The 26,932-nt window shown below is 44.4% G+C and overlaps 1 protein-coding gene across 1 annotated transcript in view; it reads right to left on the reverse strand.

The window, feature by feature from the left end:
* Positions 1-129: 129 nt before the first annotated feature.
* Positions 130-26,932, reverse strand: part of LOC306707614 (connector enhancer of kinase suppressor of ras 3-like) — a 45,286-nt gene continuing 18,483 nt past the window's right edge. The window contains exons 3-25 of the mRNA XM_079175131.1: positions 25,913-26,115; positions 24,817-24,904; positions 21,143-21,184; positions 20,079-20,198; positions 19,850-19,909; positions 19,024-19,092; positions 18,772-18,918; positions 17,323-17,447; positions 16,837-17,027; positions 16,663-16,749; positions 16,133-16,383; positions 13,818-13,855; positions 11,948-11,990; positions 6,776-6,829; positions 6,229-6,268; positions 5,541-5,710; positions 3,711-3,784; positions 3,392-3,463; positions 3,210-3,274; positions 2,840-2,967; positions 2,288-2,621; positions 1,815-2,005; positions 130-1,675 (exon numbers count right to left, since the gene is read on the reverse strand). Coding sequence (XP_079031257.1) covers positions 1,475-1,675; positions 1,815-2,005; positions 2,288-2,621; positions 2,840-2,967; positions 3,210-3,274; positions 3,392-3,463; positions 3,711-3,784; positions 5,541-5,710; positions 6,229-6,268; positions 6,776-6,829; positions 11,948-11,990; positions 13,818-13,855; positions 16,133-16,383; positions 16,663-16,749; positions 16,837-17,027; positions 17,323-17,447; positions 18,772-18,918; positions 19,024-19,092; positions 19,850-19,909; positions 20,079-20,198; positions 21,143-21,184; positions 24,817-24,904; positions 25,913-26,115 — 2,793 coding nt within the window. The 3' untranslated portion in view covers positions 130-1,474. The remainder of the gene's footprint in view (positions 1,676-1,814; positions 2,006-2,287; positions 2,622-2,839; positions 2,968-3,209; positions 3,275-3,391; positions 3,464-3,710; positions 3,785-5,540; positions 5,711-6,228; positions 6,269-6,775; positions 6,830-11,947; positions 11,991-13,817; positions 13,856-16,132; positions 16,384-16,662; positions 16,750-16,836; positions 17,028-17,322; positions 17,448-18,771; positions 18,919-19,023; positions 19,093-19,849; positions 19,910-20,078; positions 20,199-21,142; positions 21,185-24,816; positions 24,905-25,912; positions 26,116-26,932) is intronic.

The following is a 26,932-nucleotide window of genomic DNA, read 5'->3' on the forward strand; positions in this document are numbered from 1 at the left end:
AATCTGCACAGAGCGACGACTCCTAGCGTCAGTTTCGGGACACTACAAATAGTACCCAAAGGTCCCCTCTGCTTTTTATTTTTATATCTATGGCTACATTGAACATTTAAATAAAGACGAAAACGTTCATTCTTGTAATAACACTTTATTACCCTGTATACAAACAAGCACGCTAACTTTCATACCAGAATCAACGTACATCAATGTACAACTATTTACACTGAATTCATATTTAACATGCACAACATATGAAACATAATCCAGAAAAAAATACATCTTTGTGCCTGGAGCTTGGTTGGGCCCCTACCAGTAGGTGTTGTGTCAGAGGCCCCTGCTGGCCTTCCATAAACCTGTTGCTCATTGGGTGATATATACATAATGTCTGATGTTTGTATCTGAATAACGTGCTGCTTATGTGTAACTAGTACAGGGTTTGAGTCTGCTGGACTTGTTTGTAAGGGCCTGAGGTGGTCTGCCTTAAAGAACTTATTACAGGGTATGTTTACCTGAGAATGATCGACCATGCATCATGTGTTTAAATGTAAATTAATCACTACACCCTGCCTTAAGTCCAATAAGACTGTACAAAGCATTGGTTAGTAATAGTCTTTCTCACATTTGCAATAAAATATAAATTAAGTTGCATGTCACTGTCAATGTTGCATAAAGCATGTATGCATACATGTTGGAATTCTCCATCTAAATATAGTTTGTTTTGGTTAAGTAGAATGCAAAATTAGTCATTACATAGGATTTTTCTATGGGGATGAAGGGATTTCTTATTTATTGGCTTTAAGTAACATTGAAGTAACCATAATTTGACACGTTTGACTTTTAAAATCTGAAATTATCATGACTTGTGACCAACATTTATTCAATAAGCGCAGGCCCTGGTGTTCAGTTTCAAGTACGATGACATTATTTCTGGGGCGAGCAACAATTACCAATCATTGAAAATAGTTGCTGTATAACACATGTGTAACAAGCAGTGATGGTGCATGGCACCAATAATTGGCTGAACAGTAACAGTTAAAATGTGTTCATTACTGATGAAATCAAAGCATTAAACATACTGTAAAAAAAAAAAAGAAATGTGTTTCAAAAAAGTGAACAATGTATCCATTATTACAACGTACTGTATCATTCCAGATAACAAAACAATGTATGAATAGGTTCACGGAAATTACAACATTTAAAAAAAACAATCTGTAAAATGTGCTAACCTGACAAATTAAACAGTAAAAAATAATACTAAGACACATTTCACATTTGAATGTGATCTGCTAATCATATAATGTCTGCATCATATCCATTTGGGAACTTAAAAAAAACACTCTTCTTCATCGATCCAATTACTTGTCTATTAGTACTCAACGCCTGCTGATAAGGAACAGTAGTCTCAATTGAAAACAGCAGTGTGTGTGTCTGTGTCCAAAACATGTAAAGACCTCTCGAGTCCAGCCCTGACGACTCTTTATAAACTGGTCTCAACCACTGGAACAGCAATGGCTGATGCTGCAGCTTTTGCGGCCTCTGATGCCACCTGCTGGTCCTGTCGGACACAGATCTCCTGCACCAAAGGCACATTGGCCTCCTTCCACACTCTGAACTTGTTTGAGGTAAGCCGCGGGTCCGACAGCACCTGATCTATTGCCTGTAGGTCCGCCTGTTTTGACTGTGCCAGAAAAGACGAGAGTGAAGAAAATGGGGAAAATCAAATCATTGCACATAGCCCTCCGAATGATCACACACGAGCCGTACTGTCACGGTGTAATATACAATCCAAAGTGTGACTTATGAAACAGAACATGTACCTTTAATGTGCTGTTGAGAGTCCTGATAAGGTGCAGCTTATTATTGACGGCGTGGTTTTTACAGCGTTTCACGAAGGATGCCCGGAATTCCCTTTTCGTAGATGGTTTCCGATCTCCTATTGGGGAGAGGCTGGCCTCTTTTAGGTGAATATAAAGCTTCTCCATCTCGTCTGAGCTGCTCACACTGTCGCCTGCAACAAGATAAGGAAAGCAGAAACAGGATCAAAATGTGCCAGCAAATACATTAACCGACATGTCTTCCTCTGAGCAAAGCCAAAGTTGTGAGAAACACTCGTGTGAAAACATGCGAGCAGAGATGTTAACCAAAGTGGAAATGATGCAGCAGAAATCTGAAATGCAAATGACTTCGAATGAAAGTTATCTCAAAAAACAGAACCAACTTTCTGAAGTGTTTTGAACATTACAAATCACAAAACCACAACCAATTAAAAAGGAGCAGAATAAAGTCTCACCTTGATTTCCAGCACCCGAAACCGCCGTCTGCGCCTCGGCAGCAGGGCCGCGTTCCTCGGACCCCGTTTCCGATGGGTCCCGATGAGACGAGCTCTCCGGCACCTCTTCCTCCGTCTCCAGTCGCGGGGGGCGATGCGAGTGCACTTGAACGGAGCACACCACCGCCGTTTCCGCGGTGGGCGGGGACGCCTGCGACACCAGGTCCAACCAGGACTGCCGGTGCTTGGCGAGCGAGGAGGTGGAGCTCTGTGATGTCATGGTGCTGACGGGCGACGAGAGCGAACCGTTGGCTTCGCTGGGGACTGCGGAGGAGTAGGGGGGAGGAAGGGTACCCTGAAATACAAATACACTACGGTCAGACATATAAATAAAAAATGAAAAAAGGGTTTGGTTCAGTTGAACAATGGCAGCTTTATAACATATGGAAACAAAATGACTAGCTCCACAAGAATAAACATAAATGAATTCAGGAACTCCAGAGACTGTCAGCCTCATGTGTAGTCGTGACTGCTGGTGCAGTGTTGACGGTTTGTAGAGGAGACATGACTCACCTGATGCGTGCTTCCAGGTGGACCGGATGCATCCACGGAGTCCCGGAGGGTTTGTTCAGAGTATGGTGGAGGGGGAATCTCTGTGCTTTCAGCTTCTTCATGGTCACTGGCTTCACTATAACACTCGGCTTGGGAGACACAACGCACACACACACGCACACACACACACAAAGTCAGCATTCATAACATGACACATACAACCAGAATCCAGAGGAAAATCATTTCTTAGCAATGATCAGTCCAGTTGCAAAACTAATTTGATTAAATCAGAAGAAAGTCGCTTTTTTAAGTTAGAACAAGTTGTCATTTAGTAGACATAACGTTTTAATTTCAGAACAGTTAACGGGTAACAGAAATATTGTGTGCTCACCGACTGCAGTGTTTCGTTCTGTCGGGTCATATTGAATGGAGGCTAGTCCGAGCTTATTCAACCATCTGAAGAAAAAAAGAAAAAGAAAAAGAATGTTCAACTCATTAACATTTGACAACACATAAAAAACACCCTTGGGGGGGGGGGGATTGCATACAATGTTGTACTTGTATGTGACTTACAAGTTCATCTCCTCGTGGCTCTCAGCAGCAAAATAAAACATCATGACGTGTGGGTGGCAAGCTTTGAACGCACTGCATGAGGGAAGAGTTAATGGAGAGCAGTTGACTGAAAATAAGTTTTCTACTGGAATTAATGTACACTGAGTTAAACTCCGTGTTTATTCTTCTTCATTTGTCATTTTCAGATTGCTCGAATATGCACTTCCTATTACCGTGTGTGGGAGAACTTTCTATTCCACTCAGCTCCCACAACAGAATAAAGACAAGAGCTTTACTTGTAAAAGCTGCCTGACTGAGACGAAGCAGAAGGTGAGCTTACTGTTTCTTCTTGCACTCTATGGCTCTGTCAATCATGAAGTTGGTGAGGTCAATGTAGCCTTCAGCCTTCTCCGCCTGCAACACACAGATTGAACCACAGCGAGCGTGAAAACAAGCGGATGACGTCGAACCACTTCCTGACATTGACACCTGCCGATTTGCATTGCAGTCGGCCGACTTCTTCTATTTCCAACCCCGCCATGTGATGTTGACATACAGCAGATGTGATTCAAGCCACCGTGCCAGTAAATCAAGCGCGTCAGCCACGTTACGTGTGCCTGTGTGAGAGTCTGACGGGCTATTAGTGACACCGTGGCCTTCAGGGAATGCAGTGACGCCGCTCGGCGGATCCCGCGGTGACAGAGGCTGGCAGAGAGGGGACAGCTGTGACAGAAACAAGTATGACTCATCTGCAACAGCCCCCCCACCACCACCACAAACACACACCCCATGCACCTGTGGCTCCATATGTGTGATGTGGTGTGTTAAAAAAAATGCTTAATGCTGCATTTATTTGTCGCTAAGTGTTGCAAACGACTCACTGCACTATTTCATACATATGTAAAAAAAAAAAAAAAAAACGCATCGTGACAAAATCCTGTGTTGATTTTCAATTTGAATAAAAACACATTTTCTTTTATTCTCTTTTAGGAGCTTGTTAAGGAGAAAAATACATATTTCCTCTGACAGAAATACCATCCTTCCCAAAAAAAAAATTGTGTACAGATTGTGTATAGATCCAAACTTCATTGTTATAAATGCATTTCATTGTTGACTGGATCAAACAGCAAACAGAAGTGAATTACAACCAAGCGTTGCTTTATGGTTTAAACAAGCTGTTTTTCCCCTACACTGCATTCCTCCAATGTTTTCCAAAAACAATTACAAAAGCATTAATGACGCACAACCAGCGCACTGAAGACAATCCGCTACAGATGCACTATTACTGTGGTGGCCAAACTACGGCTGGAAATAAAGTAACATTTTTTCTTTTTTGTGTCTCAACCTCTTGGCACATAAACCAATATTTTAACATATGTGCCTGCTCTGTTTGCTACATCTTAATATTATATATATTATATGAATCTTTCGTTTACATTTGAATCGTAATCTTTTAACAGAACAAACACCAATATTTGGCAATATCTCCCCGTTTAAACTTTATTCATTTACACATATATTATACACATGCGGAAATACCTTTTGTAATACTTGGGCACACAAAATAAATTACAATAATACATTTTCTATGGCACATCAGGTTTGCTGGTCTAGACACACTCATGCACTTGCAGTGCAACTGGTTGAAAACACATTTACTTTTGCTACTCCTCATATTTTTATGCATACGGTTCCACAATAAAAAAACATTTGTCCATCTCTGTAACATTTATGGCAGTTTGAGTAATGTTTGCTATAAACTACAAAAGCGAAAGTATATTTCTGTGATCCAGTCAGGCCGAAAGCATTGCGAGACCACACAAAGGCATTGTTGGTTGTGGTCTGCTCACCGGATTGCTTAACATTAATACAAATATAAGAGTACTCTCAGCCTTGTTCTTTAAAAAGAGCAGCTGGAGTAGCCAATAAAGCAAAGTTTAACAGGGCGAGATTGGAGAGCTTGAGAGCACGCACAGGGGAGCAGATCAGTGAGGGAAACAGAAACTTTACTTCTTCGGTATTTACTTGAGTGATTTCTGTGTCGCTCGGGGTTTTTGCGGAACAAGAGTTGCTGACTGGAGTTTCTGTAAACAGCGCTGAGCTGCGACAGCAGTTGAAGATGTGAACAGTAATGAATGGGTCTGTTGATGAAAAGGGTGGTCTCACTCACCAGCTGGTTGGTGTACCAGTACAGAGCTGTCCTCTTCAGCGCAAACCAGTACTTCTTCCATTTGATGCCCAGGAAGCCTTTGCTCTCTTTCTTCCTGTACAGCCAGCCCTGGTGGTCTGGGGGCCCCAGCTCTTTGACCGAGATCCGTCTTCTGCTCATCGTACCATTGCCTGTGCACAGACGACAACATGCACATGAACACACTGAGACGCCCCCGCTCCCCTTCACCTTCCCCTTTGTCCGGAGAGCAACAAAGCCACAGTCAAGCGCAAGTACAGCATTAGAGGAAGCAAGAGGTTGCGCAGTCTGAAATCCGTTTCCATTCGAGTCAAAACGGTTCCGCTGTGTTTGGTCAACGAAGAAATGAACTCTAAAAATAACACTGAACAACATCCTACCTGTTCCACTTATGCATCAGCCAGAGATAGTAATGATAACGGCATGAACGCTCAGCACTCGAAGTGAGCGTCTCCGAGGAATTAAAAAGACACACCGCCGACAGAGAGCTGAGATAGGGAAGAACTGAAGAGAACGCAACTGAGCGTTGTCTAAAAAGACCTCTGCACACACCAATTGCCCTGCCACTTCACACACGCCCACAGAGGGGCCAAATTACAGTGGAGGGCATGCAGAGCGGCTAAGTGATGAGGGCCCGGGGGGGGGGGGGGGGGGGGGGTTGACAACTTACCTCCTCGAGGCTTCCTCTTGGATTTGTGCCGGAGGGAGACCTTTGGGAAGGAGAGCGGAGGAGGCAAACGTTAGGTCAGAGAGTCAGAGGAGAGAGGGACACATTAGCTAGTCTCAGACGCCACAGCTGAGAAGAAGAAGAAGAAGCTATCCAGAACATCCTGTTTCTCGCACCGAGTGTCACATGCGTTTTATCTCTGCTGTTCTCTCTGTTCTCCCCACACGCACATTACAGCAGCACCCCCCCCTCCTCTCGAACATCCTCATCTGTGACTTGACTCTTGTGCTTTGTCTGTCGCTGCTCTTCGGTGTCCTTTTTTCTATAAACTCTCAAATTAAACTTAAAACATCAGGAGAATCCAAACTAGATAAGCAGCTAAGCGCTCGGTGTATGAACTCTTGTTGCTATAAACATTCAACTCTTCATGAAATAGGAGAAGCAGAGGTAGTAAAAAAAGTTTTTATTTCATTATTGCGAGAACAAGGCAACCTCTGCCTGAGTAAATGTCAGACACACACGCACACACGAAAAAGGAAGAAACACTTACAGGGTTGTAGTCATCGGCAGCCATTGAAGGGGGCACAGATATGGGGAAGGCAGCCTGTTGAAAGACAACAAAGGATAGACCTTACACACCGACTCGTAGGTTGACGATATTAAAAACTGTGCGGGCAGAAAACGAGCAAGTCTTTGCTCCAATGTAAGACAAGAGGAAGTGATGTCGTGGGCAAACAGCACAGACACTGTTACTCAATAGTTTTCAGAGTGAAAAAAAAAAAAGAAACATGTTGAAAATGTGTAGAAAAAGCAGAATTACATTACATATTCTATTGAAATAGAAGCAGAGTCAGGAAAAAAAAAAGATAAGTAAATGCTCATGAACTGCACTGACTCACAGCTTAATTGTGACACTGTCAGCAATTCAGCCTATGACACACACACACACCTACACTAGAACCCAAAACTACCTCAAAGTATCGACGATTAAAAAGCTTCTTTGCAGTATCACACCTAAAAAAAATAGCTTTTTGGCCGTGTAAAGGGCAGGGGTGAAAAAAAATACATGTTGCAATTGATCGACCTAAATGACCAATGACATGTAAGATATTGAGAAAGCTTCGTGGCCATTATGGACTAACTTCCTCTGCACACTTAAGTTCCTTATTTGTCCTCTATAAAGTGGCCCGAGTGAGACAAAGGGAAAATCACAGACACACAAACAACCATTTTAGCAACTTGCCACGATACATTACAGCAAAATCGGGGTGTATTGTCACAGATACGAAGAATCTCAACCACCCATCACACAACCTCAGATTGAGCGCTAAAGGCTAGGAAAAAAAATAAACTGCCCTGAGGTTAGGAAATGTAAAAGCACAGGCCTGATCACAGGGTCTCGAGTTCAAGTCCTGCTGCAGTTGTTGGCGTTCAGTCACTCAACCACAAACTCAGTCCCCAGTGAGAACAACAGAAGAAGAGAGAAAGACTCATACCTGGTCCTCTGAAAGTTCACAGATTCCCTTCAAGGCCAAACACAGGTAAGTATCGTTGTCCTATGTCACTCTAAAAGCTCACACAAAGGACAGACAACCCGTTGCAAACAGCTCTTATCTAAACTAAAAATCTGTGCGTGTGTGTCGCTGTCTTGCACAACACTACGCATCACATCTTGTTTCCGGGTGTTTGAGTTAACCTGGCTGCCTGTGGGAGCTAGATGATGATCACCACATGAACCACAGCACAATACTGACTCTGAGGATGTGTGTGTGTGCGTGTGTGTGTGCGTGTTTGTGTGTGAGACTATTAGGTAACCAAGTTCCTGTTGGATTTTTTTAAGCAGATGTGAAAGGTTATCTGTAATTCTCCAGTAGTATTAAGATCTATACTGAACACATGTATCTGCAGATGATGGCCCGTATGTAATCTGTGTGTGAGTGGTAACGGGAGATCAATAAACATGCACCTCTCTAGCTTCAGTCAGTTCAGTTGGCAGCTATCTGACAACCAAATATTATCTGCACCGGACTGTTTAAAATAAATAAAAAATCCATTCAAGGCCACAATTAAGTAGGGAACAATAAAAGCTTCACGTTTTTGGTTGCGAGTGTGTAAAGCACCAAATAAAAATGTGAAATAACTTGTGACTCACTATAAAAAGCAACACAATTTTTTTTTTAAATCCTAACAAGACAAATATGAAGTACAAATGCAAAATTCAATATTTATAAACAATTTAAATATGTAATTCAACCACTCAAACGGCTGTCAATAACTTATGAAAGTACTTTTTTTTTAAATGAGTAAATCTAAAATCCTTATATAAACAAGAAAAATATAAAAGTACAAATGCAAAAAATATGTGTAAAAGGTGTGTTTTAAACTTTAGGACATAACCAAATCTACGTTGCATTTGAGGCTCATTTTAACAAACGTTAGATTTGTTTAAACTAAGAACACGTTTTATTTTTTAAATGTCAAAATACTGAAATATCACAGGATTTATGAACAACTTAAATATGTAATTCAAACACTCAAACGGCTGTCAATAACATTCAAATGAAATTAAGCCAGATATTATAAAAGTAAAAAAATAAGTAAATCTAAAATCGCTGTAGTCTGGTCGGTAACGCTCGCCGTTAGTGTCAAACGCAGCCTGTGCTCGTTCTTGCGCTGGCCTTACTAGCCACACAAATAAACGTTGCCTGTAAACAAATTAATTAATTTTGTACATGTTTAACAAAGATATAATGTTGCTGTACCTGCCAACACAACCTCAACGACTGCAGACTGGCCCGTAGACTCTGCTCAAAGTCTGACCAAACCTTCGCGAGCATGTCGGAAATAGACAAAGACATTCAAAGGAAGCTCGGCTGGTTTCAGGTGCGTTCAGGGCCTCTTCGGGTGTCACCCCCCCTCTCAGGTGGAGGAAGAGGGTGACACCCACGCTCAAACTCCAGCGACAAAAACTTGTGAGGGCACATTTATTGAATTCAAATCACTCAACAGCGTTTAAACCATTGTTGCATCAGGTATTAAACTATTTCGTGGATTACACTCGAATTAAATTAATGGTTGATCTCGGTAACTCCTCGCCGTTCCCAAACATGACCACTAGGTGTCGCTAAGTTACCGCCATGTAAAAGCTTTTTGAGCCACCAAAACAATGGCAGTGAGCAACAAGCAGATGTAGTGGCGAATAAATTGAGGTTTGACGTTTTTTTTTACTCTTCAAAAAGAACGTTTAAGCGTCGTTAAGTGACACGAGGACAAGTTAGACTTGACTGAGCTCTAAAGTTCTAAAAACGCATTTGGGAGCTGCAAAAAAAAAAGTGATATCACTACTGAATGTGCCATTCACAGAGTAACTCATAATGAGTACTGATTAATTTTAAGTTCACATGCCACTAATGGGATGTGTAATGTGATTGTTGAAGCCAGGACCCATAAAGATGATTGCTCCAAAAAAAGAAATCATAAAATACACTATGTGTTCCTCCAGAAATAGGGAGACATTTCTTTTCTTAAAGAAATAAACAGTTGGCTGGTGGAGGCTGTGGCCTGGCTATCAACACCCCTCCACTGGGTTTGTCGTCATAACATCCCTGCTCGAGCTGTATATGTGCAGCGGCTTGGATGTTCTGGTTCAAGGTTGGCCTGCGCCGGGACGGCGGTAAACCAGCAGACGCATTCTTGAATCCTGCGTTATTATAGTCTCCATTTCATCTCTTCTGCTTAAATAGACAGGGGCCTCTTCTCTCTTTCCACTAGCCATTGTACTGCAGCGAGTGGAATGAAGTGACTATGAGGAGACCCCCCCCCTCCTCCTCCTCCCTTTATATCTCTCACATTCTCACACTGTAGCTTCCTCTCCTCCCATTTGTCACCCTATCTTTCACATCCATATCAAGGAACTCCCTTGTGTTACCCCTAAACCCCCCCCCCCAAAAAAGCTTCCCCTTTGACATTTCAATTAAACGTGTTGCATCAAATAAAGGATTTCAACACAATTCACACTTCTCGTTTTCTCCTTCTCCTCTCTGCGATGAGGGGAAGAAAAAAAAAAAAGACCCAGCATGCCACTTTGGGGTGATTTAAAAGGGGCATTTCGCTGTAGCTGTGTTTGGGTGGAAGTGAGGTCATTATGCCTGCGACTCATGACGAAGGCCTGAAGGATTCACGGGAATGCAAATTGGTCACACCATTGTAGCGCTCAATCTCCCATCACCATCCATGCTGAGAATTGTCACGGCATTTAGCTAGTGTCCCCCCTGCCCCCACCCTACCCCACCCAGAAACTGTGTGTGTGTGTGTGTGTGTGTGTGTGTGTGTGTGTGTGTGTGTGTGTGTGTGTGTGTGTGTGTGTGTGTGACGGGGAGAAATGAGAGAGGGGTGCAAACAGAGTGGCTATTATTCAGCAGGGGGATCTCACACAGTGTACAGGGGGAAGGGTGCAGGGCTGGAGATGATATCATATTCTAGCTTGCTCACTTGCTGTTGGTAGTAATTGCCCAGTTGCCCTGGCACTGGTCCCCACCTCTGTTTAGATCTACAGCGCTGAATGCAGCATTTGAATGGCAGTTAATGAGGATTTCAGATGAATTACTTTTCAGGAACAACAGCAGTGGAGTACTCCATTCATCCCTGTATTGCCCCTTCTATCCTATATGGACGCTGACAAGAGGTGGGCAAGGTTTTCTTGTTTGGTGCAACAACAAGTCGCTGTCGGACCATAAATCTGGACTAATGGGATTTGTTCAAATGCCACCACCGACTATGTGCCTAATCCATCTGACCCCTGTGGAGGTGGATGTGCCAATAAGGGATTGACAGTAACTCATGGTACTGTGGTATATGACTTCTATGTGTGATTGTGTGTGTGTGTGTGTGTGTGTGTGCAAAGCCAAGCAAAGGGATCCTTAGTTTATGCTTGTGGTCATGTAATTCTTCTGCCACAGCCAATAGACGCTGGATCAATTTCCACTTGTAGCACGGCCAATGAGGTTCAAGACAAGGCCATGCTAGCAGCTCTGTGAGGAACTGCTTTGAGCTAAATGCTAATGCCAGCATGCTAACATGCAGATGTTTATGTTCATTATCTTTAGCTTATTGGGATAATAATAACAATAACTTTATTTGTATAGCACCTTTCCGAAACAAAGTGCTTCACAATAAACATGAAGGGAAATAAGGAACACAATCAAACAGGTAAAATATGATATAAATAAATAAATAAATAAATAAAAAGAGGGTACTGAATTTGCCTGGCTTAGATTACCAGGAAGGGAGTTCCACAGATGAATAGTTGTAATAGTTGAAAAGTCAGGGGGTTACCAAAGTGAGAAGGACTCCATTAATACCTGTACACAATGTCATGGTGCTCCACTCCAATAATTGGTGAGATGTTTTCATGTCGAACAATGTTGTTGAGCAACATCGGTGTTGATTCAGGCTGCCGAGACCTGCACGTTGCATTGCTGTGTACCGCTCTGGTGGGTTGTGTCTGATACGAGAGCGCAGGAAAGAAAGTGTGTGTGTGCGTGTGTGTGTGTGTGTGTGTGTGTGTTATCATAACTGTGTGTGAAATGTAATGGGCCTGTAATTAAGGCTTTCACCTCCTCCTGCCAAAGGCTGAAGCCAGTGTGGCATTCCTCACATTGCACACCGCACGCACACACCATATCTGACGTTTAGACAGACTGATCCTACACATCATACTTACTGCTTGAGAGAAGGACCAGGATCGTATTTGTGGTTGGTTATACCTGCAAGAACAAAGCAGAGACAGGGAAATACTACATTAAATACATCAAGAAAGCTCCATTTAACCGTCATACATAAGCGTCTCGGGAAAACTTCCAACCACATACTTCTTGCTTCCCAGCCGTGATCTTTATCTATATGTTCCGATCCGGCTCGCTTTGATATGGCCTGAACAAGGAGCGGATCCCTTGGAGACTGTTTAAGGGTCGCCATTTAGTCGGTGTGCCCAGTGGTTCTGATAATGGATTTGGCAACCAGCCACAGCAGCGAAGGCTACACACGAAACTTGTTCCCAACGCTCAAAATACACGACTCACCTCAGCCGGGCCTCACCCTGCAATTTCAGGGGAGGAAATTGTCTCTGGCTCGTTTTTTTTATGCTTTCCTCCTCCTGTCATCCATATTCAAGTATTTGTCTCCTCCTTAAATTACTAGTTTGCTAAAGGAAACGTTGTTGTTGTTGTTGTTGTTTTTGCAGGTGATCTGCTCTCAGAGCCAGATTGATGGTTTTTGACAAAGGACACGGGAATGAAATTGATCGCATTTTATGCTTTGTCATGAGGAAAAACGGGCTCGTTTCTAACGGATTAACGAGCCAAAATTAATATGACACTTGATTAAATCCGCCGTCAATCAAATCCCATCGCCTGCATCAGTGCCACACGTTTACCAAACCTCCACCCTCGATGAGTCAACTGCTTATCTGCCGGATTTACAATAGCCTCTCCCTCTATATATATATATATATATATATATATATATATATATTCTAAATGTGAGTAATGGGTGTTTTGATCGAGCATGCGGCAAAACCGGATGCCACGCGTTTGTGTGCGGCTCTTAGAATAGAACCGCCGGGTTAGGGGGGGGGGGGGGTATTGAGCAAGGCGTTTAGTCATCGATCACGGTGTTAATGTGGGAGAGTCACACCTCCTCAGGCCCCACATCCGAAACCAGAGGAGACACAGGGGCCACGGATGACGAGACGAGACGGGGGGGCAGCAATGCTCGCGTGTCGACGCGTTTCGCAGTGGGATGGGATTATTTATAGTTGGAAGCGTAGAAGAATCAGGATTTGGCATAACAGTGACATTTCTAAAGATTCTGCAGCCCGTGAAGGTTGTCTTGGGGGTGGATGGCGAAGGGACGGACACATCGGTGTGTGGGTGTGTGTGTGTGTGTGTGTGAGGCCGTGATGGAACGTCTTGCATATAAGGAGGTCCTGAGGGATAACGATGTCTCAGAAAAACACCAAAATATCATTTAATTTAATAACAAGCTCTAAATTGATTTAGCATTCAAAACGTTCAAACACAATGACCAAAATGTATCTGCAGAGGTTTGATAACATTGAGATTATTATTATTATCATACATTTTTGGCCAAATAAATCACATAAAACTTTTACGAGGATTCTTTGTTCCGATTAGATTAGTGAAATCTATCAGGGCGTTTCAGTCAGGCTGAAGCAGAGCAGCGATATGTTGTGTAGGAGAACAGTTATAACCACGTTGTTGCAGTTCCTTACCAAACGATGAAGAATATTTAATAAACTACCATTAAACAATTGATATACCGTCACACTCGGATGGTAACTGTGTGGTTTTTTTTGCTCTCTCTCTCGCTCTCATATTTTATTTTCCCTGATCATAAAAGCAGCCCACCCACTGACCCTGCACCCCGTGGTTTTAAAAGGATTCCACGGCCCGCTCGCCATCACACCCTGTAGGAAAACTAGCCCCACCCTGGTCTCATGTTTCTCATTTGGCCTATCGACTAAGCAACATGGTGTGTGTGTGTGTGTGTGAGAGAGATAGCGAGGAACTCACCGGTTGAGGAAGTCACTGCTAGAGTGCCAGTCAGGTCCCTGTGATACATAGAGATTCATGTGTTAACGCACGCTGGTGATGGAGTCGGACTATTGTGGTGTGGTTGCTCTGAAAGCCTTAAGCTCCATTGAGACATACTTAACATACCCTCAAAGCTGCTGTTGATCAGTACTCATTTTAAGATAATGAAATAGGACTTCATGTGGCAAGAAGTACATGTTAACTGTAAAACTGCTGCATCCTATCTTGCAGGCAGCTAATTTATGAACACATTTAATGTCCAGTACAAACTATTTTATTTGCTAATTCTGTGTCAAAAATGTAAATCATCTCCAGAATAAAAAGGTATAAATAACAAAACATCCATCAAAAAAAAAACTAAAACATTCCGCATGCACAATCTACAAATAATTCCGCCCGTCATTCCCATGTGACCGTTTGTGATTTGCAGGCAGAAGATGTTAGTGGTTAGCAAACTTAGCAGTGGGTTAAACAGAGTGCAGGTAGTATTTAGGCAGACCACAGGTTTTCAGAAAGCGCAAATTAGTGAGGACCGCAGGCGACTATAGCTTGGCAAGCTTGGACAGAGCAAGACACAAGGAAGGAGTGGAGGAGAGATAAGAAAAGAGGCCCATCTCCATCAGTATTCATGCACACAGAGACACAGGCGGAAGGGGGAAAAGCGGTGAAGAGTGGTGGGTCGTTCTCGACAGCAGTCGCATCTTAGGTTCCACGGTGAAAGCTGCTGATCCTTCCCAGGTTCACACTTCTTCAAAATCAATGAAAAAGTCCAAAAAAAAGCTGTCAGGCATAGTAATCCTAACCTGGGGGTTTTAAATGCTTAAAAGGCAACATATGTGCAGGGAATAAGACCCCCCCCCCCCATGATGGAAAAACCTGCTTTGACCATATGGTCCTCCAGCTGGAAATTAAAGTTCATCAAAGAGGGAAGTAGTTGCATAACCCCATCCCCATCTGAGACCAAGAGAACAGGTAACTTGACATTAGCTATCCTGTTTCACCGCATGCTTAAAAAACAACAACAGAACGGTTCACCTCAAAAGGTGAAAGCAGGTTGGAGAGCCCGCCGGCTCAATAGCTTGGTCCTGTTTTCAGTGGAACCAAGCGAAGCTACTGCCCTCCGCTGACAGGTCGTTATGATAAATGATCTTATTTTTGAGTATGTGAAGCGATACTAGAACAGCATGTCGTTATCAGAGAAACATATCATCCCACATGCTCCATTAACGTTACACATTAAGCAGTAATTCCACACCCATCAAATAAAGACAATACAAAAGATCACTCACATGAACTGCAATTTTTAATAAAACGCTATTCAAAACTTACAAAAAGGCAGATAAAGCAACAGACAAGACACTTCTTCCCTGTATCTTCTTAAATAATACTGTCATTCGGTCTCTTGCGATCTGTGAGCTAATAGAAGGCCATTTGACCAGCGTGTCCTCAGAGAAAAAGACCTTTTTATTGCCGTCAAGCAGCTGTGTGCATATAGGCCCTTTAGGTGGGTAATCTGCAGAGTAAACTGAAACACAGGATAGAAAAGTTTACTGAAATAAGAGTGCATATCTTTTAAAAACCGGCACAAATACCGGCCAGTGGCAAGATATAAACATCCTTTTACCAACCGATGCAGCATTGTCAACTAAAGTGACTATTAAAAAAAAAAATCTCTCTGAAGTACAATGCATAGCTTACAAGAGGCAACCTTTGGTCGAGGGTAATGCAACTAACGGATCACAAAATTGTCATTTGAGAAAACATGTAGAAGTAACATGTAGAGTAAAAGCACAGTTTCACCAACAGAATATGCGGTACTCTTATAACTTATTTATGCAAATGAAATCAAAAGGAAGCAACTAGCAGGCTAGTTTTTCTGAAGTATTAAATAATGGTACCGGAGAACATTTCAACTGAAACATGACAAAGCTTAATATGTACAGAGGAGTCCGTAGACGGCACACAAAGGCCAAAGTATCCTAAACCTGAACAAGCTGTGTCTTCTTGAGGCAGCGATGGGGACGAGGAGGGTGGTGGGCAGTGTTAAAGGGGTGATGATGTGATGTAGTGAGTACTACAAAAGCGAGTTTGGTTGAAGAGTAGTAGTTGGTAGTAGTAGTAACACCAGGGAAATATGGAGGTTGGGGGAGAGAGGAGTGTGAGAAAAAAAAAAAACACAGCCGGCCGTTAAAAATCAAAGGCACTGAGGAAGGACAAAAGACGGGAACAGGAAGCCCCGGACAGGAAGCGCATCATCAGTGAGTCAATAGCTTAAGCCGCGTGATCCAACTGACCAGTAGTGAGCGTTCTGCCGTCACACGCTTGGAGGCGGGGCCTACGGGGGCCTTTTTGATGTCCTCCTGGTAGGGGATGGTGGCGCTGTTGTGGAGGTCGGAGTTGGAGTAGTAGCGGCTGCCCCGGATGTGGTCCACTCGGACCAGGTGACGCTCCCCCGCAGGCCTGTAGGGTGGAGACACCGAGGGGACCTCCTCTGCAATGGTGGGGATCCTCTCATTGCTCAGGTATCTGTACAGGAGGTCCTCACCTGAGGCAGAGAGACAGAGAGACGTCAGCTCAGCAGTAGCATTAGATGTTAGATGGCTGTTTTAAGTCAAAGGCTTCTCGCATCTATTGCCTACAAATATGAACTTAAATGTGCTCAAATGTCACTTGTAGAGCAATTGATGACAGCGTTGTGTGCTATGCTTCTCTGCTTTTGTTGCTCATAATTTGTATGGACCATAAGCATGCAGTCCTTGAAGTGAGGCTTAAACATGGAATCATCAGGGTTTCCACCAGAACGTGAACGGTATCTTGTGCGTACCTTTCCTTCCCTGGTTCCAGGGCTTAGCGTAGGGATCCACCACTCCGACGCAGGTGTCCACGGGCATGGAGAGCGGCCGGGGCTTACCTAGAGGCAAGAGTTTCATATTCATCAATTGCCATAATTTAAAAGAAAGATCGGTGGTGAAGATTCCCTGAATGAGAAACTACTGACCACCCGAGGACTTGTGCTCCCTCATTCTGGGCTGGATCACGTTGGCCTCGATGGGACAGCCGATGCTCAGCTGGTCGTAATCTGCGATGGTGCAGCGTCTCCTGCTCTCCTGGTCCAGATAGGAGTTGGGTGACTCAGAGCCCTTTGGTCTTTTACTAATGCTGCTGCGGAAGGAGTCCGTTCTCTCCTCTCTGCGTGGAGAAAAACAAATGCTCATTTATTTATTTATTTATTGCAAACACCACATCCCACTCTGGTGGGAGCAGAGTGGGCTGAACACAAGCAGAAAGGAATGTGCAGTAGGAGGAGAGGGAGGTAAGGCGATCGCAGGTCAGGGACAATCCGATGTGAGGGGTAGAATTGTGGTTGACTAGGGGCGAGTAAGGGTCTAGTTCTTTGGGTTGTTTCAAGGCTTCGTTCCCATGTTCCAACTTTAAGAACTCAACTTGTTGATTCAAATTAAACCTAATAACACAATAAGCTCACCGTGGGGTGTACGGCATTGGAGGAGGAGGGGGGATGTACAAGTTCAGGATAGCCGACTTCTCCTTTTTGGTGGATCCGTTAGCTGAGCCGCAGGGAGACTGGAGTTTGATCAGAGAGGAATTGTTCTGAAAAACACACAATGTATCAACGTCAGTTTACGGTCGAAAACAGACAAAGTAATTGCTCTCGGTTTAAGACCAAATAGGACTTGCTGGCAACTGGGAGGAGTTTAACACATGTGGTGAGACATTTGAGTGCTTGAGTGCGTCTCCCCCCCCCCCCCCCCGAGTATAAACCTTCTTGTTTGAGGCATGGAAAGATTGTAAGCGAAGTCCAAAATAGTCCGCGAGACATGTACTTAAAACTGTACTCATTTACCACAGTTATGTCTCCCGACACTCGGCAACATTGTGCTCACGACGCGATTGTTAGGACTCATATTCACTGGCGCTCTCATCAGACCTAAACGATATGCCTGATGACACGGTGTAGTAGATGTGATATATTAACGACAGACTAACACGTCCCGTTTGGGATCTTATGAATCATTTCCACCCACTTTTCTTGTCCAAATAGCTCCCATGTGTACATATGATACAGTATTACAAAGCCGGTGTCATCCATTCCTCAATCAGGGTGTATGCTTTGTCTTCTTCTGGAGCCCTATTATCTCAGATAAACTGAGATGTCTGCCTCCGATAGCCCGGACTACTTGTTAAAACAAGATGCTGGTGATGATGTTGACATTGGCCACCACTGTGTTGAGAGGCTCTTTGTTGTTTTGAGAAACCCACTCTTTTATCTGATATCTTCTCATCTTGCCTTCGCTGGCTAAGAAACAGGCTAAGTGTGATAAGACAATAGCAGAGCCTGTGATTTTGGGAGTGTTAGTTTACAATGGGGCTTATTGTCTCCCTTTCTGTTAAAGCGGGACTCAGGTGCAGAGATGTGGTTAAAAGCTAAGTGAAGCCTATTGTGTTCACATGAGGGACAGCAGCAAATTGGATTACAGTCACATAACTTTATTAGCACAAAATGTATTAGCTACCCCTGACCTTTCTTTGAATAGACAAAAACCCCAAATAACATGAATTATCTTAAGTCCCATCGTCTTCTTTTGATGGCAACATCTGAGGTAGTTTCCTTCTAATAAACCAGATACAATCTAACCAGACTCCAACACTGTAGGCTGCCGGCTTTATCTCCGAGACGGAATGACATCGCGGGACTTTGTTTGCCTCCGATGTTGCACGTGAAGAAAAAAACTCAATGTTTTATGTGAATCAGCCAGCGGCACTTTCGGGGTGGCTCTGTGACACTAGTCTGAACTTGCTGTTTTTGAACCAACTCCCTAAAAAGCAGATAATTGGTTGACAATGACTAGACGCACAGGCGTTTGTAGATCTTCCATAATGACAGGAGTGAGAGTGTGTGTTTGTGTGCGTGTACCTGTTGTACTGCGGGCTTCCAGCGCATGTTCTTGAGTGGGGCGGGGGTGAAACCTGTTGTGCCTGAGGGCCTCTTCTTCAGGAGTAGAACCACACCTTTGGGGTCCTCTCTCAGTTTGACAACCAGGTTTTTAAGCTGCCAGCCCACCTGGTTAAAAACACACAAACACCATAAATATCCCATTCACAGTGTGTACTCAAATTGACAGTACGTACGGTCAAATATGTAAAAAAAAAAAAGAAAGTTTCCTACCATTGTCTGCTGGTTGACCTGAATCACCTCATCGCCAGCATGGATCTTCCTGCTCAGGTCTGCAGGTGACTAAAAAACAAACAAAGTAAAAGGTCAAAGCCCGATAAACCACTTTCATAAAACACAGACACAACTCACTATTTACAAAACTTTGTTGAAATTGGCCCTGCTTTAGTGCCAGCCCTGTCTGCCTTTGAAATTCTCTATTCAAAGAGCAAATATTTGATAAACGAACACTCTTGAGTTCAATCCGTGAGAAAACACAAACACTCTCTGCGCGTATGAATATCAGTTGAATTGTTTTTCATGTCACACGGATGTCAAACGGGATTAACTAGATATTATTGGTGATGATTCAGGCCTTGATTCACGATTAAGGACCGGAGGCGTGAGGATCCAACCGTGGCCGTGATGCTGGTGTGTTAGTCACTGACTGGTTGTCTCAGCGTGGGGAAAGGTAGGACGTCTTTCTGTGGAGGCAGTGGAGGCTTCTGCACTCCAGTAATCGGTAAACGTGACAAACAGTTCCCTTTAAGGATCGGCAGTTCTTAACTCCCTCGGATGACTCAGTGTGCCCTCAGTAGAGGAGGAGGACAATGAAGAGGAAGATGAGAAAGAGGGGGAGGTATTTTTTTTTCCAACAACAAATGGAATAGTAAGGTGTGTTAACAGACATATGACGTTACGATGGGCAGCAATGCAAATGGCTAACTGCCTCATTCTGGACTACAACCATTCTCTCTCACATTCTTCTCACTGGTTCCAATAATTCCAGCATTGAAAGGGGCTAAATGTATTCTTGTGGTCAGCATACTGTCATACTTACATGTTCTGTGGTTCCCGTGATGACATGTAACCCATCGTAGGTAGACTTGATGTACATCCCCTAGGGGAAAAAAAAAACAGAAGAGTTTCAGTAGAAATACAATACTCCCATAGGGAGAGACGCGTATGACGGCAATGTGAGGTTGACAATTTGACACACATTGCATGCATTCCTGGCCTGCAAACCTAGAAGGGAAAAAAAAGAGGAAGGAAAATGCAGCATTCCTTACCAGACCCTCTCCCGGTTTGATATCGGTCAGCTGGACCTCCTCCAAGCAGGCCGACTGGCTCATCAGGGGGTCAGAGGTGGTTCTCACGGTCTGATCACAGATGCTGTTCAAAATCTTAGACTGAAAGGAAGAGGAAAAAAGGAAAAAGAAAGTTCATCGGTAAATAAAACGAGAAGCACCAATACTCTACTTCTCACTGTGATTCTAAGCGCCGCGCTAGAATACGCGGCGCTTAGATGGTGAATTGTGCCTCTTATAACCATTTGCGTGATGTACAGGTTGGACCAAGCAAGGTCACACTGAATACGCGGTGAATACGCGGCGCTTAGATGGTGAATTGTGCCTCTTATAACCATTTGCGTGATGTACAGGTTGGACCAAGCAAGGTCACACTGCTACTTGCAATACGAAGACCTTCTCCTTCATTAGTTTGTTGACCTACTCCCTCTGCACATGACTGAGTGTATGTTCATGTTTAGTGCGAGGCTTAATGGGCTTAAAGGAGACCATTAGTGCGCTATTAACTGGACGTTCCAGTGCACACACACACACACTACACTGATCAGTCCTCTGCACATCACACCCTTCCTTCTGTGCAGTTGCTTGCTCGTTTCAGGACAAAAACATTTGTCATCATTAGGGGGGGGGTCCTATCTGTGACGTCCCTGCTCAGGCACACGCATTTTGTTTTGAACACATGGCGTACACTTTATGTCGGCGAGCATGACACAAGGAGAAGACTCGGCTCTAATGTGGACTTCACTTGGGTTGTCTGAGAGAGAGACAGAGTGCTAGAGGAAGCCCAGTATTAGCCCGAGGGGTCTGGAGAGCGTCAGGAACAGGAAACACTGATTGATGGCCGGGTCGTATTAGAGCCGCCTCCTCTGTTGGCAATCCCATAGACCCGTCTGCTCTATTCACTCAGAAAAAAGGACCTCGCTACTGAGAGCATGTCACACATTTAAAAAAGACATTTAGCCAAACGATCTACCAGATCGAGGAACTTTAGGGTCTCGTATAGTTTACATGAGCAGAACCGAAGAGAAGAGATACGGCATACTTACAACTTCCAGGATCTTCTCTTCCATCTCGTAAACACTGCAGTCCTGTATCACAGAGGACAGTGATGACAGATTAGGCTTGTGAGCAGTAAACAACAGGAAAGAGGACGAAAAAAAAAAAGTATAGGGGTTGGGTAAATACGATATAATCAGCATTCCTGATATAGAACTGAGAAAAATGTAGAACAGCCTCAAATAAACAGCTTTTCAGATTCAAACTACCTCTCTGCCTAAATTCTGGGGGAGGCTATAATTGCATAATGCCCCATGTGGTTCAGTAAGATACATTGGAAACGTGAATACCATACCAACACTCATAGAGTAACAATGTGCTGATGAGTGTGTGGGCTAGTGGAGGCAGGAGTTTCAGGAAGTCAAATGAGATACAGTAGCTGTGATCACGGTTGTTTTGGGGGAAGGATCCAACAATAAAATCAGCAAAGTCAGCTGGGAGACTGTCCGCCGTCCCCTCTTAAGTGTCCCGACACGGCACTCACAGACTGCAGCTGGACTGGCCACAGCTGAGGCGACAGCCTCCCCGGACAACTGTGTTGTTGGTAGTGAAAGGGCCCCTGGTTCAGCTGGGGGGGGGGGGGTTCCCTGAAATTAGCTCTATGCTGGAAAAATGCCCGAAGGGAGGCCATCCATCAAAACACAGGTAAAATGCTTCTGTCATAACTAGACAGCACAAGAAAATCTACTTCAACAAGTCTCTTCTATCTCCAGAGAGGCCTCACAAGCCACAAGCCTTTGTCGATGCAAAATAAAAGGGATGTTGGTGTTGTGGCCCTCACAGAATTAGTGACATGCACAGACATGTGCCGCGCACAAAGCCGGCTCTGTTGCTCGTTGTGCATCCATTGTGCAGACAGCGAATGGGGGGGTCGAGCAAGTTTTTCCATATTTCCATAGCTGGCACATTCCACTGGGCTAAAGGGGGGGGCGTCTGTTTTCAAAATGCACTTGGCTTGTCATACTGTTAGTTTGTTTGCCTTGAAAGGATTTGAATGACTGTCTGTGGCCGTGAGCGATGGCCTCGCATCAAAGCGGTGTAGATCCTAGGCTCCCAAAATGTGATTTTTGATCAGCGTTTGAGTGCCTGTTTGAAGGATTAGCCTCTTTTGGTAAAGTAATGTACACGTGACTTTACCACACTTCCCCTACTTGGGCCAATATAAACATTATGTAGGAAAAACACATTCATTTCAATTCATTTGACATGTATTGGTCCCAAACTCATGTTTCCCTACAATACATTTTTTAAAGTCAGCCAAGAACATATGGTGGTTTCAGAAAAAATTTGGCTTTGCTAGTGTAAACATGCGACTGCATATTTCTTTTAGAGACTGGCCCGTGTTTGGATGACTGCACTGTTGACCGAGCCAAGAGGGATGAGCTAAAAAAATACATATTGCGATGTTTAGAGGTATCGGTGTGTGTGCTGCACACATGTGTTGGCATACCTCCCATCAAGCTTGAACGTTTACGGAACCGTTCTCTTGTCTCGCAGTGCCATCAAATCATGTGAAGACAATATCGCAGATGATCCCTCTAAGATCTGTTCGTGATATCCAGATGAATCTTTGTCAAAACCAAAGTCCTTGTAGTAGACGGGATCTGGATAGTAACTAAGCGCTGAGGGAGGCTGAGGGACAATTCCCTGGGTGTACTGATCCCTCACGTTATGGACTTGATCCCACAGCCGGTGTGGATCAGATGACTCTCTGTGTGCTGCTCTCTGGGCCTTTGATCTGCCAGCAGAGCGGATTTGCATGGTCGAGCAATGAAGTGTGAGAGAGAGAGAGAGAGAGAGAGAGAGAGAGAGAGAGAGAGAGAGAGAGAGAGAGAGAGAGAGAGAGAGAGAGAGAGAGAGAGAGAGAGAGAGAGAGAGAGAGAGAGAGAGAGAGAGAGAGAGAGAGAGAGAGAGAGACTGCCTTTACATTGAAGTGAAATAAAGACCTTGTGACATGTTATTCATAATGTATGAACATATGATGGATACATTTGCTAAAGTTCGGGGTTTGGCCTATATAATGGAATCTTTTATTTTCTCCTTTTTTTTTAACTAGAGAAGAGAGATATAAACTTCATATCTGAGCCAACATTTCAGGAGTGGGAGGCGCTGATAAAAGACACGGGGGATCGATATATAAAAATGTGGTTCGTTGAAAGAGAACGACCTCCACGCTGACGGGTCAGCCAAGATGGCTGCTGCGCTCACAGCTTTATGGACGTGTCCCATTGTGTGTGTACACACAGGCTTCATTCAGGCAGAACACATAAATTGTGTGACCTGAAAAGCCCTAATTCTTGGCTGAAGTTCATGAAGGAGCTACGCAAACCTCACGCCGTCCTCCCCCATCATAAAACTAATCACTGCGGCAGCCTCCAGCGCAACCGATTTTATTAACCAGTGGCTCAAGGGAGGCTAAATGGTCTAAAGAAATGAGAAAGGAAGCCAAGAGTCGGCTAACTCTGTGTCAGGTTAGACACTTAAACGATGTGATGAGTTGGACTGAAGCCTCCTCATCAGTGTTCCTGCAGTTGCGCACGAAGCTACGAACGGAGGACCAAACTGCATCTCTCCTCCAGTTGTTGGAGGAAACTAATCCCCCCAGTCTTACAAGACTCTTTCAGCACCTATCAGGAGTTTATTCTCCACCGTACCCTCTACACTACTCGTGGCAGTGTGGGAAACGTATAGCCCCCCCACTTCCCCTGGAAGACCATGACCGAGGCACCCACAGTAAATCACCAGAGGCGCTGAAATCCCAGACTATGGCGAGGAAATAGGCACTCTGGGAAAGGAATTTATTTTGATGCAATAACCCCCTAAAAAATGACACCTGCAGTGTCTGCAGCCACTTTCGCTGGCCGCGTAAAATGAGTTGCTTTGCAGGCTTTGCTTTAAGGCGAACCCTTTAGGGAGAACAAATTGCACATACAAGCTAACGACTTTGATCCTGAAGAAAAGGCCACTCACCAGCTCCCTTTGTTTAAGACATACGACCAACCACTTCTGATGGTATGAAAAAATGACCGAAGTCGACACCCAATTGTATCGTGATGCAATGCTAGAGCAACGCTGAGCAGTAAGTTGTGAAACGTATTGGATGTATGCTCCGTCAGATGGAGCAGCTCCTCATCCCTGCACTAAACCAACACACACACACACAGGAAGCCCTTTCAGACAGTTTGGTCTCCCGCTGCGAGCGTCTTGGAGGAGCAGAAACAGGAACCACATGGCTGAAAGTGTACGGCGGCCTGGGGAATGTTGGCGGCCGCCTTTTAAAAGAGCGCCAGTGGGTTTTATGAAACTGGAAACACAAAAGCGACGGTTACCATTAAACGTCCCCGCACTAAAGGGGGTCTCCTCATTAGCCAGCGTGAGGAGGAAAAGAGCCCAAGAAAAACATCAGCATTTGCAATAATGTGCTCAGACTGCTGGCTTCAGGCCTGTGTCATGGCTGCCAGACCACATTTCCCATAACTCTCTCTTCTCCAACACTTTATCTTGCATGTCTGTGCCCCTGGGCCGGTATGTGCTCGGTGGTAAAACCTATTGTGTGTGTGTGTGTGTGTGTGTGTGTGTGTGTGTGTGTGTGTGTGTGTGTGTGTGTGTGTGTTTCCCAGGGGCTAGCTAGCGAGTGTGCTGTTGAGCTAACTAGCGTGCAGACCTGTTGAACTGTGGTGGTGAGCTCCAGGCACAGCTGAATGATCTTGTTCTTGGTGGCTGTGAAGTCACTGATCCCCGTAAGAGGCGTCCTGCAAGCAGACAAAGAACGTAAAGGAGAACATTAGGAGGCAGCGACGGACTGCAGAGTTGGGTTGAGAGTTAGTCATAAACATGGCCGAATCGTTTTCAGATCGGAGCATCTGACCCCAATGTTTGAGGCTTATCGCAACACTCAGTGGTCACTTTAATACGCACACCTGTACGAGCTCATCCATGAATTCTACCTTCACAGAGATCATAATGTTAATTTAACTAAATGTGTATTACTGAGGTTGTAGTCTGCATGGGGGTGTTGAAGAGAGCTGGATTATACTGAGAGGCGTTTCGGATATTAAGATAAGAAGATGTAGCAGAGCTGTTGTACTGAATTGCATCTAATTGTATTGGTGTACCTAATAAAGTGGCCATGGAGCGAATATGTCTCAAGTGATTTACTGTGGAATCAGCTATGAGCTGCTAACACGATACTTTATAGAGTCAGTGAACCTCAGTGAACCTTGCTCTGATTGCTGGTCTTAGGTGAATTGCCACAGACAGACGCGGTTGTATCTCTTTCCCATTAACTCCATCTAAAACATATGCGTATGAACTCCGAACTAGTATAAATATGTATAAAACGTGAACTACACAGACGTCATTTTTAGCACAGCACTTTTAAACACTTTGCTCTCATCTAAACACCACAACTACCATTTAAATCACGACCTCATCTTACCTTCTTTATGCCACAACAAAACAGAAGCTTTGTTTCAGCCAGCTAACACTTAATCCTGGCGTCCTGCTTAGCATGCTCTGCTTTTATGGTGTGATGTGGAGCAGGTCGCCAGGAGAGCACAGGGGAGCCTGCCAGCTCCGTACTTAAAGCTCACAGGGGGTTGCATTTCTGCTTTACAGCTGTGTGTATTCCAACTGCATGGATATGTGCAACGGCTATTGCTAACTTTCTGAAAATGTCCTTTTATACCAAAAGATAAATGCCTGTATCTCGTGTCTCCTGTATATCTGATATGACCTGCAGGTTGTGGTTGTGTCGTTACCTGTCGAGCCAAGCCAGGAGGCTCTTTGCAGCGCCGATCAGCTCGACCACAGAGGTGAGGAAGTCGTTGGGCGGCTTGCGTGACATGCTGCCCTCATACACGGGGCTTTTCCTGCGGTCAGACGTGGCCATGTGTAGACTGTTGGTGGCGGCTCTCATCCTCACAACCAGATTCTTCAAGTTGTCTGTCTCTACCCCATAGTTCTGAAACGGGAAGGCAACACACCATTTCAACAAACTAAAATGGAATAAGCACGCACTGAAATTATATCCATTCCCAATTAAACTCCGGATCAAAGCAAACAACCCCTCTACACGGTTCTAGACCTGGGAGGTGCTCGTTTCATTTGACAACAGTGGAGGCCTATCCCCAGGAAAACGTGTCGTTTCCTGCACAATGCAGAGCTGTAATCATTTCTTTGACATATAGGTCTGCGAGAACAGCTCTGGCATGAAATCCCCCCCTCCCTCCCTCCCTCCCTCCCTCCCTCCAGTCTCCAGGATTGTTGTGGGGCGTGCAGCGAGTGTGTGCACATGCAATCACCTGATTCCTACCAAGCGGGGCAAAGTTTGCATTCTTGAGCCTTTGGCTGTTTCCTGCTTCTGCATTCCTCCAATTTATAGATTATTCAGATGCACAAAGCAGCAGAGCTCCGTGTCTGCAAGGGTCGCTGAGCACACCACCGACCCAGCTACGCAGGAACTCAGCTACTGCCCTGTTACAATGTGCATATGATTAGTAAAGTGTGTGTGTGTGTGTCTGAGACTGAGCATTAGCACTTGTCAAATATTTGAAAGCGCTTGTTTTAAAGTGTTTGCAATGTTTTGACTGAATAAATGGGTTTGGGACTAATGTGTGGGTTAAAAGGTAAGCAAAGAAAGGGCAGCCTGGCTGCTGTCCTGGTAAATATCAGCTTACATGGTGTTGCATCGCTGCCAGCAATGCTGCCGTATGTGTGATGTGCCAGCAGCTAAATACGCTTAGCAAGGAGTAAAACAACACGCGTCTGGGAAACAGCGA

Source organism: Pholis gunnellus (genome assembly GCF_910591455.1).
Source record: "Pholis gunnellus genome assembly, chromosome: 15".
Taxonomy (NCBI): Eukaryota; Metazoa; Chordata; class Actinopteri; order Perciformes; family Pholidae; genus Pholis; species Pholis gunnellus.